Below are 14,920 nucleotides of genomic sequence, written 5' to 3' on the forward strand. Positions count from 1 at the left end.
ATATTTATTAGAAGGCAAGAATTATACGATTATGAAAAGAGTTTGTGGAAAATAAAATTACAACATTTGAAGACTTTAAAAAAACACACTTTCATATTAGATGACCTCAACAAAAATGGCATAAAAAAGGAAAACGCTATTCTCAAACATCTTATGTGGTTTTTAATGCAAGTGCTGTATAGGTCAATAATGTAACTGCTTCAAAATTAAGCTTCAATGCTTAAGGGCCTGTTCACATGAGTTTCAGGTCCTGATCATGTGCGGATCTGCAGACGCGGTGCTAAGTGTTTTTGCCGCGTTCTTGATGCGTTCCAGTTTTAATTTTTTTGCCGGAGTGGGGCTCTCAGTATGTTAGCAGCAGTGCAGTGCGTTGAAGCGTTTTGCGTTTCCGGACCGTACAAAATGTGACATGCAGTATTTTTTCTGTCGTAACCTGAACGGACTGAGAACGGTAGCCCATAAAACACATAGGGATACATTTTTAGTGCAGGAGCGTACGGATCAGGTCAGCACACAAAACTGACGCCGTGTGAACAGGTCCTTAAGCTGGGAAGGCAATTATTAAGCAACTTTGCTAATCTAAAACAGACACCCAGAATCATTTGTTGTTTCTACCCCCTGGGAGCCAGTAGGAGTGTGAATAAAGTTTTAGTATCTCTTTTCATAGAATAAGTGTGTTAAAATTGCACTGCAGTTGTCACATGGCCCATATTAGTTTTGTTTAGAAATCCTTTAAATTATTTAGGAGAACCATCTTATTTTGGGGAGAGGTAGCATGGGTTCAGGGACTATTTCATAACATTTTAACCTCCCTGGCGGTATTCCCGAGTGTAGCTTGGGGTTACTTTTCCATACCATATTCCATACCACAGCTACACTCGGGAATGCCGCATAGCATTTACTTACCTTGTCCCTCGAGCCGCGTCGCAAGGGGGCGGAACCGGCGGCATATTGAAAAAAAAAAAAAAACGACAAAAGACTAAAACAATTCGAAAAAAAAATAGACCGAAAAAAATGACATGAAAAAATAAAAAAATCATACCGCCGGGGAGGTTAATACATTTATTTCCCCAATACTAGATCAGGTACATACGACCTTTATAGTTTATCTCATTCTAGAAAAGTTACACACACCTGATAAAAATTTTGGGTCAACAAACCGCTTTTCTACAGTGGAACATGTTTGAATGGCAGAGTGGTACACTAATTTCCCCAGTGCTATTTATAAAAACGTCTTGAAGACACACACAGACTGTCATTGCTCCCATTAAAGTTTGTGAACTAAGCAGTCAGATGGCTCGGTCCACAAGCTCTGTACCATGTGATAGCTGTGACAACAAATTACAGAGATCACATATGTAAACAAACTCCTGTGAGCACTGGGGATCCAGAATAAAAGGGATCAGCAGCAGCAGCTAATAAGATTTTCACTGAGAAATTCTATATATTTTTTTTTACTTTCACTTTCGCATTTTGATATTCAAGCTGTCTTCTCTGTATGTTACCTGTATATTACATCTCCCTTATACTGCACATCAACCCCTCCAATGTATTTGAACTATACATTACTATCTAGTGCACCATCACCAAGCAGCATGTTGTAACCACCAAAATACCAGCATGATTCTTCCTTTGCAACTCAAAAATTGCAACAAAAAATTAGATCACCTAAGGGGGTCTTTCTAAAAAGGGGGTAATTTGGGAATGGATGGGGTTTTGAACTGTCCTGGCATTTTTATTTTATATGTTTAACAGAAAGTAAGGGAAACCAAAAAATTAGAATATATCTCTAGATCTCAATTGGGTATATTGCTGGGTATTACAGGCTGATACTGAAGTGGTTAAGACATGAACACTATACATTTTATGTATTTAATATTTATTGAGCAGCTGTACATTGTTCAGCAGATGTCTTATAAGGTCCACTCACAAGCAACAAACCATAATTTCTAAATTACTCTTAACCAGTATTAGAACTATTTATCTGACCATACAAGACCTGATCTTACCAAGATGTGTAAAACTTTGAAAGACCATCCCAGGGCTTTGACTTACCTTTGGAGTACTGTCGCATGCCGTCCATATATGAAGAAAGATTTTCTGCCACTAGTGTAACAAGAGCATGGTTATGCTGGAGTTGGTTTATTAAGTCATGTCTGTAGAAAACATGCGGACTGCGCTGAGTCTGGCTGAAATGTAAGAAACAACTACAAATTAACCCCTCCCTTCATGACCGAGGCCTTTTTTTATATTGTTTATTTACATGTTATAATCCACATTTTAGGCCTGAAAATTACTTAAAACCCCCAAACAATATATATTTTCCGAAAGCCAAGACCATGTAGAATAAAATGGTGGTAGATGCAAATGTTTATGTCGCATGATATTAGCGCTCTTTAGCAAATCCCAAACATTTTTGAAAAATGCACTTAATGCCCCAAAACACAATACTTAGATTTTTTTATAAAATATAAAAAAGGTGAGGTTACAACGAATAGATACCCCAACATGCACAGGTTAAAAATTGTGTGCGTATGCAGACTTTTTGGGGTAATGAATTTTGTCGGTTTCACAGACGACACTTTAAAAGCCCCCACAGGTCATCAATATAGAGATATGCATAAATATTGGCCCTAGAATTATTGCCCTCACTCCAGCGTGCGCAGCTATACCCAACATGTGTAGCACGATCCTCGTTTTCATACGTAGGCACACCCGACGCATGTTTATCTGAAGACAATCATGCTCGCGAGGGACTTTTAAATGTAAAAATACAACAAAAAGTAAAAACTTTTTTTGTTTTTAACTTTAATTGCCATCACCTAGGGGGGCAAGTGATGGTACTCTTTAAAGGTGATACCGGGGGGGTCCAAAAAACCCCTAGTATCACCTTTACACTTATAATAAGCCCCCCCCCTCTGGAAAACACGGAGGGGGTTTCAGGTGGGGGGCCCTGTTTACTGGCAGCAGCTGAGCCACCAGAATCGCTTCTACTGTAAAAGCAGAAAGTTATTTTAAATTGCAATAGTCAACAGGCTGGCTATTGCACCTGCCAATCAGCAGAGGAGGACCTGAGAGAGAACTTCAGGGATGTGGAATTCCTATCGCCCGACGCCCGGGACAGGCAGTTTCGGGCGAGTAGTTTTTTAATACATTCAGCCCTGCTCCGGACAAGCAGAGCTGAATGTACAGTGGGAGCCGCCGCTCGTTTTCATACAAGTGATCTAATCAGATCACTTGTATGAAGCGAGAATCGGCGATCCTGTCCGATCCTCTGGTGGACCTGTCACCACGGCATGGGAGCTCACCATAGAGCCCACAGAGCAGACGAAGAACTTCCTTTCTTCGTCTGCTCTGTGCTATCACTGAGACCGTGGCGCTGTGATCACAGCGCCACCTGTCTCGGCTGTCAGGAACTGCACAGAACATCAGTTCTGTGTTGGAGGGCAGGTTCCATAAAGAGAACCTGTCACCTCCAAACTATCACAGAGGATTTTAACACCATGTGATGGGAATAAAATGAAAAAAAAAATTTTTAAAAGTTATAAAAAAGTAAAATATTATAAAATATATAAAAATTAAAAAAGTGACAAAGTAAAAAAAAAAATTAAAACCAACTCCGCTGCCCCTGCCATCTGCATACAAATAAACACACGCATAGGAAATTGTGTGTGTTGAGTCCTGCTGCCATTTCACTGTGTGCCATATTGTGGTACCTGGGCAGCAGAACTCTCTCACACACACACAATGTGCATTAAAGGGTAAGTTCACTTTCCCAGGTAATACGGGAAAATGGAATTACCCGATCAAATCTGGCCCGATCTCTTCTACCCCCCCAGCTATAAACTTTCTGCAAACAGTCCTTACCCCGTACTGTCAAGCACATTCCTGCCCTATGCATTTTGAATTTTACTGGCAAATTGCAAGCACTCATTGGTCAGCGTGGTCAAGTGATTGGCCGGGAAGCCAGCTCCTTGCCGATTGGCCGCCAATCAGCATCGAGCCTTCTTCCCGGCCAATCAGGTCATTACGTTGGCATGGAGCAGGCCTCCCAGCCATTCACAATCAAGCCGGCCAAACAACATGGAGTCGGCTTCCCTGGCAGTCAGGAAGCCGGGTAGCATCTCATTACCCGCTGCCTAGCTTCCTGATTGCCCGGGAAGCCTGCTCCATGCCAACGGGTGAGTACTGAAAGCAAAATATTGGTACTCGATACCCAAAAACTGGTATTGGCGCATCCCTAGTTTTAAACTTTTAAAACTTTTTTTCTTGTATTGGGACAAGTAGATTGTCATGAAGGACAAGTAGATTTGACCCCCGCTTTAGCCCTTGGACAAGTAGTTTTTTCAAAAATATCCACACCCCTGAACTTTCTCCTTCAGTCCCTTTCTCTGCTGATTGACAGCAAGCAATGGGTGGGTGCAATAGCCAGCCTGCTATTGGCCAGCTGTGTTGACATTCAGGTGCCTCAGCTGGCAGCTGTCATTTCCCAGTGAAGTGTAAAAAGCGACATTAGGGGTCTAAAAGACCCCCAATGTCACCTGCAATGTGCTATCACATAAGGGGATTGTGAGCCACTCATGTGAAAGCAATGAGGAAAAAAAAAAAAAAGTAAAAATACAATTTTTAAAAATACCCCCACAAAAATGTAAAGTCCCCCAACCCTGCCAACGCACGCATACTAACAGAAACACAAGTCGGGTGCACCTATATAGAAAAATGACGATTGCGCTACATGTCAGGTATCGCGCCGGAGTGAGAGCAATAATTTTTGGGCCAATATTCATGGCCAACTCTAAAATGATGACCAGGCTTTTATAATGCCATGCATTCCAGTGCAGTGCAAAAAATGTGCATGCAGTGTTATTCTGAAGCAAACATTGCAACACTCCATTTGTGTATTTTATTTTAAATAAAATGTTTAGATTATGAAAATAATAGTTAGTTGCAGCCTTATCAGATATACATCGCAATGCCACATAGTAACGTGACAAACCAGTGCGATTTCCTGCTACAGTTAAAAAGAAAGCTCATTTCTGACTAGCTGTCATAAGAAACACAAGGGGGTTTCACAAGCTGCCTCTAATGATGCTAGTTTTAAGGCTGTTCTACTGACCCACTCCCAGTAATTTCTGTAGTCAGTGACATGGAACAAGTATAAAGATAATTTGAAGAAAATGCAGAATCACTGTTTACTGGCTTGCTTTACGTCGGTGATTCAAAGTATCTGAAGTATCAGTTTCAGGAGATCAGGAATGACAATCTCCATGTTTCTCCCAATAAATTCTCTTTAGGAATTTTGTTAGACTTATGATAAAGATATATATTATGGAAAAGTTCAGGTCTTTAAGCTTTAAAATCAACTTAAATTGTCCCTTGTTGCTGAACTGATTTTTATATGCATGCCTAGTATGATTTTTGGATGCAGATTGAGCCGGTCACAACATGTTAAAAGACCATCTTCAAAGATATGGCATCTCTCTGCTTCCAAGCATGCTTCAAGGGACTTATTCAGAATGCAATGTTTGTGTCCTTCAATGTCTCATGATACACGTTTACCCCTTTCAGAATATCCATATTGCCTGTGACTTTCTCCCATCCAATTGCTTGTTGGGAGGACGGATGGTGGGGTCGCTAAGGTCAGAACAGGATGCCAATATCACAAGTTGTTCAAACACAAAGAATGTGTTCAGGGCAACGAATCTCCTAAGAAGGGGATTTCCTTGTACTCGACTGTGAATGCTAGGTTTTAATGACCTAACATCAGGCATATTACAGAAAAGTATGCCAACGTAGAAGAAAGAGCATAACCTGCCACAGTACAGTAATGGATATCTTTTTCATTTTAATGTCCATGTAAAACCTGCTCACATACCTCAACCCTGCTTTTAACATCTAACATCCTTTCACAGCTGCATTCTAATTAACCCCATGCTGCCGGCCAATTATACATGAAGAGCCGGATAGCTCACTTATAATAGCTTGCATGCGTTAAGTCCTTTCCCGCCTCCTGCTCATCCCTGCACGGCAAACTATTCACATTGCTTGCAGCCGGCGATGGCTGTTGCATACAAGTGTTTGATCACTCGTATGATTGTTGGGTGTGTCTAAATGCGACAACAACTATTATGCAATACTGAATATTTTACCGCAAATGTCAAGAGTAGGGCAATAATTATAGGGCCATTATTCACCGAACACTAAATTGATGAGCAGTAAAAGCTTTTAAAGCTTCGCACAAGGACAACTTTGAGTATGATAATTTTCTGCAATTTCACAGGCACATGGAATTTTAAGGCTTGATACGTTTGGCATCTCTTTACCCGATGTGACCCCATCTTTTATATTTTTTTCGGTATTCTTTTCTTTATTTAGTAAAAAGATAAAACAAAACCCAGTGGTGATTAAATGCCACCAAAAGAAAGCTCTTTCCCCCCCAAAATAATTATATAAAAAATTCAATTCGGAACAGCGTTGCATGACTGAATAAATGTCAAAGTACCTCAGCGCTGAATACTTGAAAATTGGCCTGGACAGGAAAAGGGTTTAGCACCCCCAGTCTTCAAGTGGTTAAATATTCAAAAATTAGAAAATGTTATATATAATGCACTAATATAAACCAGAACGTGGAGACAAAGTGACCTTTGCACTGCAGATCATGCTAACGCATAAAAATAAAATAAAAACTTACCTTAAATTTTGAGGTGCTTCACCAAATAAACTGCATATTTCTCTAATTTGTTTAAGTGCTGGTATGACCCATTTATCATTTGTACGCAGCTCTTCTATAAAACGATCTATCCACTGAATTTTCTGTGCATCTCGATCCTAAAAAAGGGGAACAAAAATAAAAATAAAGATTAAATAAATAAAAGAAACCAGTTGTGGGATAAACTTAGACAGGCACACTGCTGCCCTCCTGCAGATTTTATTTGCCAGGCTGCCATTGCAATGCTTTGGCCACAAGATACTATAAAAGGAAGCGAACAGCAGCCTCTACTTTTCTAATTACACTTTTAGGGACCAATTTTACATTTATATCAAATAGCAATTACTAAAGAAATGCGAGTCGTGCAAAGCAAAAAATAAGCCTGGTTTAATCTTTCCCACCCAAATGTCATCTGCTCTTTTCATATTCATCCAGGATAGAAGACATGGTTGTAAGAAGGCTGCTTCAACGTGTGTATGCCGCTACAGTTATCACTTCTAATTATTAAAGGGTCAAGTCCTTACCAGGAAAGGGAGAAGTGGGGACATATTACTGTCAAACCTATCTAGAGCTGCAGCTAACGATTATTTTCAAAATCGATTAGTTAGCCGATTATTAAGTTCGATTAATCGGTTAATCGGATAAACAATAAAAAATCGGTCAAGTTCCCTCAGGAGAGGAATAAGGCTGAGTAGTATCAAACACCACAGAAGGTGAGACAAATATTTGAAATTAAAATACTCCACTTTGGATTCCAGTGCTAATTTTAGGTTCCTACAAGGGTAGGAATCAGAGGTCTCAGGATGCAATGAAACCTTAAGGGTGGGGCAGCTGAAGGAAAGGCCCAATTTCAGGGTGTAGGCAGAAGGCTACAAGGAGTGACTAAAGCACCTAAACACCAGGGAATTAAACGACCTAAGCAACTGAGCTTCCTCCGCCAGCGTGTGCCCAGAAAGAGAAAGATGGTCTTTCAGGAGGCTGCCCAGGCGCAGGACTGGACCCTAGGCCACAATTCAGAGGAAAAGAAAGCGCAAATTCAACCAAAAACGTCCTACACAACAGTCATGCCCTCACCCTTAAGGGACAGGAGCAACCGCACTGGAAATCTGGCTGGACAAAGCCCTGGCTCACCTTGCCATACTTGCAGACCACCCTAGGAAGGTGGCAGTGGTCATTTCAAAAGGGTCTTGCCATCAACATTTTCACCCACTTTGTGGGCACACCCTCCTAAGGGGAGCTTCAGGGACAGGGCTCCATGGAAACTGACCTCTATAGCACACTGCGGCTACTCCGCATGCTCCAATAAGTGCCAAAATGAGCAACACGCAGCATTTAATGCCCTGTGCACATTACAGGCTGGCCCTGCATCTCCCGCCAGGTGGGGTGCTGGTACAGTCCAGTCTGCAAAGGTGTGGCTGTGGAGAAAATTGATACGGATAACTGCCAAGAGGTACCTAAGTGGCTGTGAGCAGCTTGGGTAAACTTGCTATAGGAGTCTTGATGGTAGAAAAAAGTGCAGAAAAGATGTGCTTCTCTCAGAGCTGAAAGAAGGTGCTCATCACCTATGGACACTAGCAAAATGAGACAAGCTGGAATTGGGATGGGTTAAACACGGCTGTCCCTACAACTTTGATTTGCGAGCATCCAATAACCTAAAAAGGTAGCTGTATAACCAATGATTCCAGAATAACTACCTGTGTCATCTGATGCGAATTGCTTTCTATTCCTTGATCATACAATAGTTCATATGTATCCAATTACACATTTTACAGTGGAAAAGAAACAGAAAAAAACAAAAACGAAAGCTGCTTCAATTTTAAATAAAGCCAACATAACGTACTTGTTGCTGGAAATGGCTGTTGTAAAATTTATTTTTGGGGTAAAAGGCAAACATACTAGTACCTCAATATCTCATAACCTAATTTTACCAACCTGCGAGCAGCTGTAATCCAAAATTTTAATATGGGCACTCAAGGCTTGGTCCATTATATCAACAGGCACATCATCACTGTGCGCTAAATTCCACAGAAGGTTTAAAACCTTATGAGCCATTACACCATCTTTGTCATCTTCTGCTAGCCGACGTATTAACTCCAGCAGCTTCTCGCGCTGTTTTTTGCTTGCATTTGTCCAACTAGCCTGTTAAAATGAAAAATAAAAAAATAAAATAAAATAGCGGTAAAACATAGCCTAACTGCCTATAAGCAAAGGCTTTAAAGACTTTTTATAGATTATGTAGCAATTTACAGTGTAGGCATGTTGTCTTTTGTAAGGAAGTGAATATTATATCAAACATTGATCAAATCTAGCAGAAAAAATAACATTTGCTATAATATGCTCATTATTAAATTAAATCTGTGGCCAGGCTATAGAAATGAAGCACTTACATATTCTTAAGCAGCAAAAAAAAAAAAAAAAGCACTAATAGCAAGCATTTACTAACTTCACTTGCCGCAGGCACTGTGGAGCAATCCATCCCCAAAGATTATAGCACAGACTATGAAGTCAGGCTAAAGTGAGGTTTTATACATAGCAGAAAGGGTTGCTTGTTCACATTAGCTTGGAAGGCTGACAAGTTCCTGCTGACAGAATAGAATGAATAGGCGAATAGTAATTTCAACGCTTCTGTTATGAAATCTGAGAATGAGTTTCTCCACAGTGCATGCAGCTACAGAGGTCAATAGGGGTTTAAAAGCTCCTATACCGCTGAAAAATATATTTTGTTTTGTAATTTTCTACAGCCTGGCCACAGGTTTAGTTTAGGCACATACTGAGTTACAAGACACTTGTAGTAGAGGCCACTACACAGGTAAGTAACAGCAGTAAGAAACCAAAAGAGGCCCACTCAGTAATTACCAGAGTTCCCACCTACCCCAGTGAGATGCAACAGATTCAAAAAGGTGGAAACAAGGAAAAATAAAACTAAAAGACTCAGTGCTTCCCTCCCTACTTGGAAACTAACAGATTTGTGTAAAGAGAGAAAGAAAAAAAAAAAAGAAGAATATATGGCCAGACAAATGCTGGAATAAACTACTCTACCTCCTATAAGAGCACTCTAAAAACAAAAAGGTAAGACCTGCCAGCAGATCTGGACCCTAGAGGCAGAAGCCTTACGTTTCAAAGGCGTTACCCCTATATGCTGCTACAGAGTTAAAATATTTTAAATGCAACATAAGCGCACTATAGAAAGAAAGCCTAAGTAGTCAATATAGGTCAATTACAAATCGCTAGAGAATTTTAAAAAAAATTTTTAAAGTCATAAAAATAAAGTGCTTGAGCACCAATGCTTAAATTTAAAACATTTGTTTTTACCTTAAAACAATCAAAAAGGTGGTCAAGTTGTTCAGGAGAAAAATCCCATGCTAACTTGGCAAGCAAGTCATGGACATTTTTTACAATGGCTTCATGTTTTCCTGCCTGCACAATAATAAAAAAAATTAAGCGTTAGCTTACCCAAACTACAACAGTAAACTTCATTCATTAATGATTCATTAAATAAAAAAAATGACGACACTGCAGCTAAAAAGGAAAACCATTTCATAAATTCTGGTTTCGGCAAGATGGCACCTGGTCTCAGTATGTTCTTGTTTCTAGTTGCATGTGCAAAATCAAACATGGGTTGATGTTCAGAACTGAATTGCTGTACTACAGAGCTCCTAAGACTTTGGAAAAGTAGCTTTTTGTGGGTTAGCCAAGCACAGCCCCAGACCATGACCATGACCATGTATAACTCAGGCAGACCATGCATAATCTCAAGCAACAAATTATTGAAAGGTATCTGACAAGAATGTTTGGCGTTTTGTTCTTGGTTTCCGATTTTAACAGACTCAAACATTTAGTTCAAATTACTTTTATATTTAAGTGTAGTGCATTTTTACTGAGGTTCTGAATTGGAGGTAATTCTTGCTACACTGATGGCCAAACGAACATAATATCACCCACTGCCTTTAAACAGGGAATGCTACATGGGTTTGTGAGGAAAACAATGCAATGAAAAACCCTATCTAGTATTTAGTTAAGGCTGGGTTCACACCTGGGCGTACCGTAGAGGCGCGTTTTTTCTGCGGTTTGTAGTACAGTGAAATGCACGGTTTTATACCTCCCTGGCGGTATGATTTTTTTCCCCTTTATTTTCTCTTTCTTTTTTAAAACTTTAAAACTTCCCACCGGTTCTGCCCCGCTGCCGCTCGCAAGGGACGGAACCCGGAAGCGGCCAAAGGACACAGCGGGGATCGCGGACAAGGCAAGTCCTACGCTGTATTCCCGAGTGGGGCTCGGTTTTACCGCTTTGTTAACCCCGAGCCACACTCGGGAACAACAATGGATACGCGCTGAAAAACGCCCCAAAAGAAGCTCCTGTACTTGTTTGCGCGTAGGGCGTTTTTTAGCGCGTTTCCACGGGCTGAAATACACCCAGGTGGGAACCATGCCCATAGGATTTCCCTTGCGGAGAGATTTTCAGCGCTTCGATCAGCGCTGAAAAATGCCCAGGTGTGAACCAGGCCTAAAAGACGACAAAGTGCAAACCCCCCTTTCTTTAGTGAAAGGAAGACAGTGCTATAGTTTCTGGTATTAAATGGAAGTAGGGCAAGACTATACATCATGGTATTTTAGTACAAGTATTTTTTTTTGGTTGTTTTCCCCGATGGATTTGACAGTAATAAGATAAAACATTATCCATAGTTACAGTATTTAAGACTGATTCTTTCAAAAAAATATATTGTAGGCACCATCTCGGGAACATCTAATATTATGAAGGTGCACATCTGGTGAAAAACGTTGTATGGTACCATGATATTCGTGGTGGTTATGTAGGAGGGTTGAAAAAAGAAAAAAGAAAAAAAAAAAACTTCCTAAAAACCACTGACCTATGTGCACTATAAACACAATTTCACTGCAGTTCACTTACAAGGTGCCTCATAAAAAACTCTTTAATATCACCACTAACGAGTGTTGTCTCCATAGATGTTTATACAATCTCAGGGGAGATGCAGACGTCCGCTACAGATCCCAGAAACAGACAATAATTGAATTATAAGTTGGAGGATCCGGACTGAGGACTAATGTAGATTACCAATTTCCCTTACTTCCTGATGGTCCTTTAAATCAAGGCCTTATTAAAGAATATGGCACGTTCCCTAATCTCAGGAGAAAGTCAAATAATTCATTATTAGAAACTGAGAAAATAGGTTCATTACCTGTGCTGCCCAAATGTTGTCCAGATCTTGCAGAGTAAGTGCTTTTTCCTTAATGACAAACCTAAGAATTTTTTCTAATTTCTCCACATACTGCGGTTGATGAAGGCTATCTCGTAAAACAATTGATAGGATGTTGTTCTGCTGGATCCACTCCTAAAGTACAATTAAATAATTTAGAAGCCAAGTAGGCACATCTATAGTATAAAAGGTTAAACAAATGTTGTGATGGTGCATGTAGCAGTTGGAGTTCACATTTTAAACGAGTACAACAAGAATTGTCCTACTAGCTCGTCTTACCACTTTAGTGAGGAAAATTATTTGATCCCCTGCAGTTTTTGTACGTTTGCCCACTTGGAAAGAAATGAAAGGTCTAATAATATTTATCATAGGTGTATTTTAAATGATAGAGGCAGAATATCTACCAAAAATCCAGAAAAAAACATGATACAAATGTTATAAATTAATTTGCAGTTCAGTGAGTAAAATAAGTATTTGATGCCCTACGAACCAACAATAATTCTGGCTCCCACAGACTACCTATGTGGTACACAGATTAGTCCTGTCAATTAAAGAAGGTGCTCCTAACTACAACTCGTTATGTATTTAAAAGACACCTGTCCACAGAATCTTTCTTCTATTCAAACCTCACCACCATGGGCAAGACCAAAGAGCTGTCAAAGGAGGTTAGGGACAAGATTGTAGACCTGCACAAGGCTGGATTGGGCTACAAGACTATCCGCAAGAAGCTTGGTGAGAAGGAAACAACTGTTGGAGCGATTATTCGCAAATGTAAGGAATACAAAATAACCATCAATCGCCCTTGGTCTGGAGCTCGCCGTGTTTGAAGAAAAATGCTGACTATGACCCTTAGAACATCATCCCTACAGTCAAGCACCGAGGTGCAAACAGTATGCTTTTGGGGCTTTGCCGCATTGAGGGGCCAATGGATGGGGACATGTATTGTAAAATCTTGGATGAGAACCTCCTTCCCTCAGCCAGAACACTGAAGAGTCGTGGATGGGTCCCTTCAGAATGACAAATGACCCAAAACATACTGCCAAGACAACAAAGCAGTGGCTCAAGTAGCAGCACATTAAGGTCATGGAGTTGCCTAGCCAGTCTCCAAACCTTAATCCTATAAAAAAAAAAAAAATGTATGGAGGGAGCTGAAACTTGAGTTGCCAAGCGACAGCCAATAAACCTTAATGATTTAGAGAATATCTGTAAAGAAGAGTGGACCAAAATCCCCCCTGAGATGTGTGCAAACCTGGTAACCAACTACAAGAAACGTCTTACCTCTATGCTTGCCAACAAGGGTTTCTCCACCAAGTACTAAGTCATGTTTTGCTTGGGGATCAAATAGTTATTTTACTCACTGTACTGCAACTCAATTTATAGCATTTGTATCGTGTTTTTTTCTGGATTTTTGGTTGATATCACTATAAAGGAGAGGCTGAAAACAAATTGGCTGCAGCCCTGCAGTTGGCTTGAGGGCTTGTTCACACCATGTCCGGATCAGATCTGGAGCAAATCTGTAAACGCAGTGCTTTTTTTTTTTAAAGTTTAAAATGGGCTTTTAGGTGCAGCCTAATGCGTTTCCATGCGTTCCAGGTCAGAGAAAATTAGCAGTATTTTTTTTTGTCTGGACCTGAACGGACCGCGCTGGTGTGAACAGTGCCCAGAAATACCATAGGGATACATTGTGATGCGGGAACAAACTGTTGTGGTCTAGACATGGTGTGAACAACCACTGAAGCCAGATGCCTCGTGCAGAGGGAAAAACCCAGCACGGGACCATGGCACAGGTAAACAAAACAGAAACTTTGTAAAAAAATAAATAAAAACTAGCTGCTTCTAGGAGGTGCCTGAACACATTTGAAAGTATCAGCTCAGATATTTCCCAGCAGTGCAGAGCTTGCTACCAAGTCCAGCTTTCTCATATTCCTGATGGCCCATCACTGAGGTGGGCTGCATCACTAGCCAATAGGAATGTAGTGGAAGCAAGGAGGACCAGTAAATGTTATAACGATTCATCATTTGGCCATGCATCCAGGCATGTTCAAGTACTCCTAGGTGACTGCTCTGAATACCCGCAGATGTTTCTCCATCCACAAAACCATGAACATAATTTTATAAAGGTAATATGAGAAAGCAGTCTGTGACCTATAGAAACACTTGGCACTGCGTGCTCCAGCAGTATAAAATATGAACTCTCAACTTACAGCCATTCGCTCGGCAGTTAGCCACTCCTCCTCCTCTGGATTGCCATGTCTGTGTGTGTAGTAGGATACACTTGATATTACTTTGTTCACTTCATTAAGTGCATTCATTTTTCCATTAAAGGAAGAAATTTGTAACAACCTAAAAAATAAAGAAGGTTAAAGTACATCATACAGCTAAAAGAAGATTCAAACAAAATACTGCTTTTTCAAAATGGAGAATATGCTCACTTTTTTTATAAAAAAACAAACAAACCAGTAAAATAAAAAAAAATGTATATATTACATTACACACACGTATGTAAAAGCACCTATATTAGATAACTGACGCATGAAACGTTGCTAGGTGAACTTTAGTTCTCCGACTACCCTTTTTAAACTAGAGAAGGCTTATGGCAAACCTATAGGGAACATTCAAAAAATTGTTACATCATCCTGGGTCGGCCAATCAAGATAACCAAAGTTGACGAACTTGGAAGCTAGGTAGAGGATGCCAACATAGGCGAGGGAGCTTGCAGGCATTGCAAGAAGCAAGGTGAATATAGTTCAGCTTTAAAATTCAGGGAGGTGGCAAAATTATTATGTTTCAGAGAGAAACCAAATGCCCCCTACATTTTCCTGCAATGTCTCACACACGGTGTGTTATGGTGCACTGTGGTTCTTTGCAGCACAGGTAAAAATCATGGAGGTGCATTAGGGAGACATTTGAAATGAATGACACTGCAACAAAACACATTGCTGTATTACCACAATGTACATATATGAATTGTGTGTACACACACACAATATATATA

At 40.3% G+C, this 14,920-nt stretch overlaps 1 protein-coding gene across 2 annotated transcripts in view; it reads right to left on the reverse strand.

Moving 5' to 3' along the window:
* The window catches only part of USP9X (ubiquitin specific peptidase 9, X-linked), a 143,325-nt gene that overhangs the window by 72,240 nt on the left and 56,165 nt on the right, over positions 1–14,920 (reverse strand). For both annotated transcript variants that reach the window (XM_018556326.1, XM_018556327.1), the window contains exons 9-14: positions 14,130–14,268; positions 11,908–12,060; positions 10,022–10,126; positions 8,642–8,848; positions 6,692–6,828; positions 2,056–2,189 (exon numbers count right to left, since the gene is read on the reverse strand). In XM_018556326.1, the coding sequence (XP_018411828.1) occupies positions 2,056–2,189; positions 6,692–6,828; positions 8,642–8,848; positions 10,022–10,126; positions 11,908–12,060; positions 14,130–14,268 (875 nt within the window). The remainder of the gene's footprint in view (positions 1–2,055; positions 2,190–6,691; positions 6,829–8,641; positions 8,849–10,021; positions 10,127–11,907; positions 12,061–14,129; positions 14,269–14,920) is intronic.

This window comes from Nanorana parkeri, unplaced genomic scaffold, assembly GCF_000935625.1.
Source record: "Nanorana parkeri isolate BGI_ZX_2015 unplaced genomic scaffold, ASM93562v1 scaffold234, whole genome shotgun sequence".
Taxonomy (NCBI): domain Eukaryota; kingdom Metazoa; phylum Chordata; class Amphibia; order Anura; family Dicroglossidae; genus Nanorana; species Nanorana parkeri.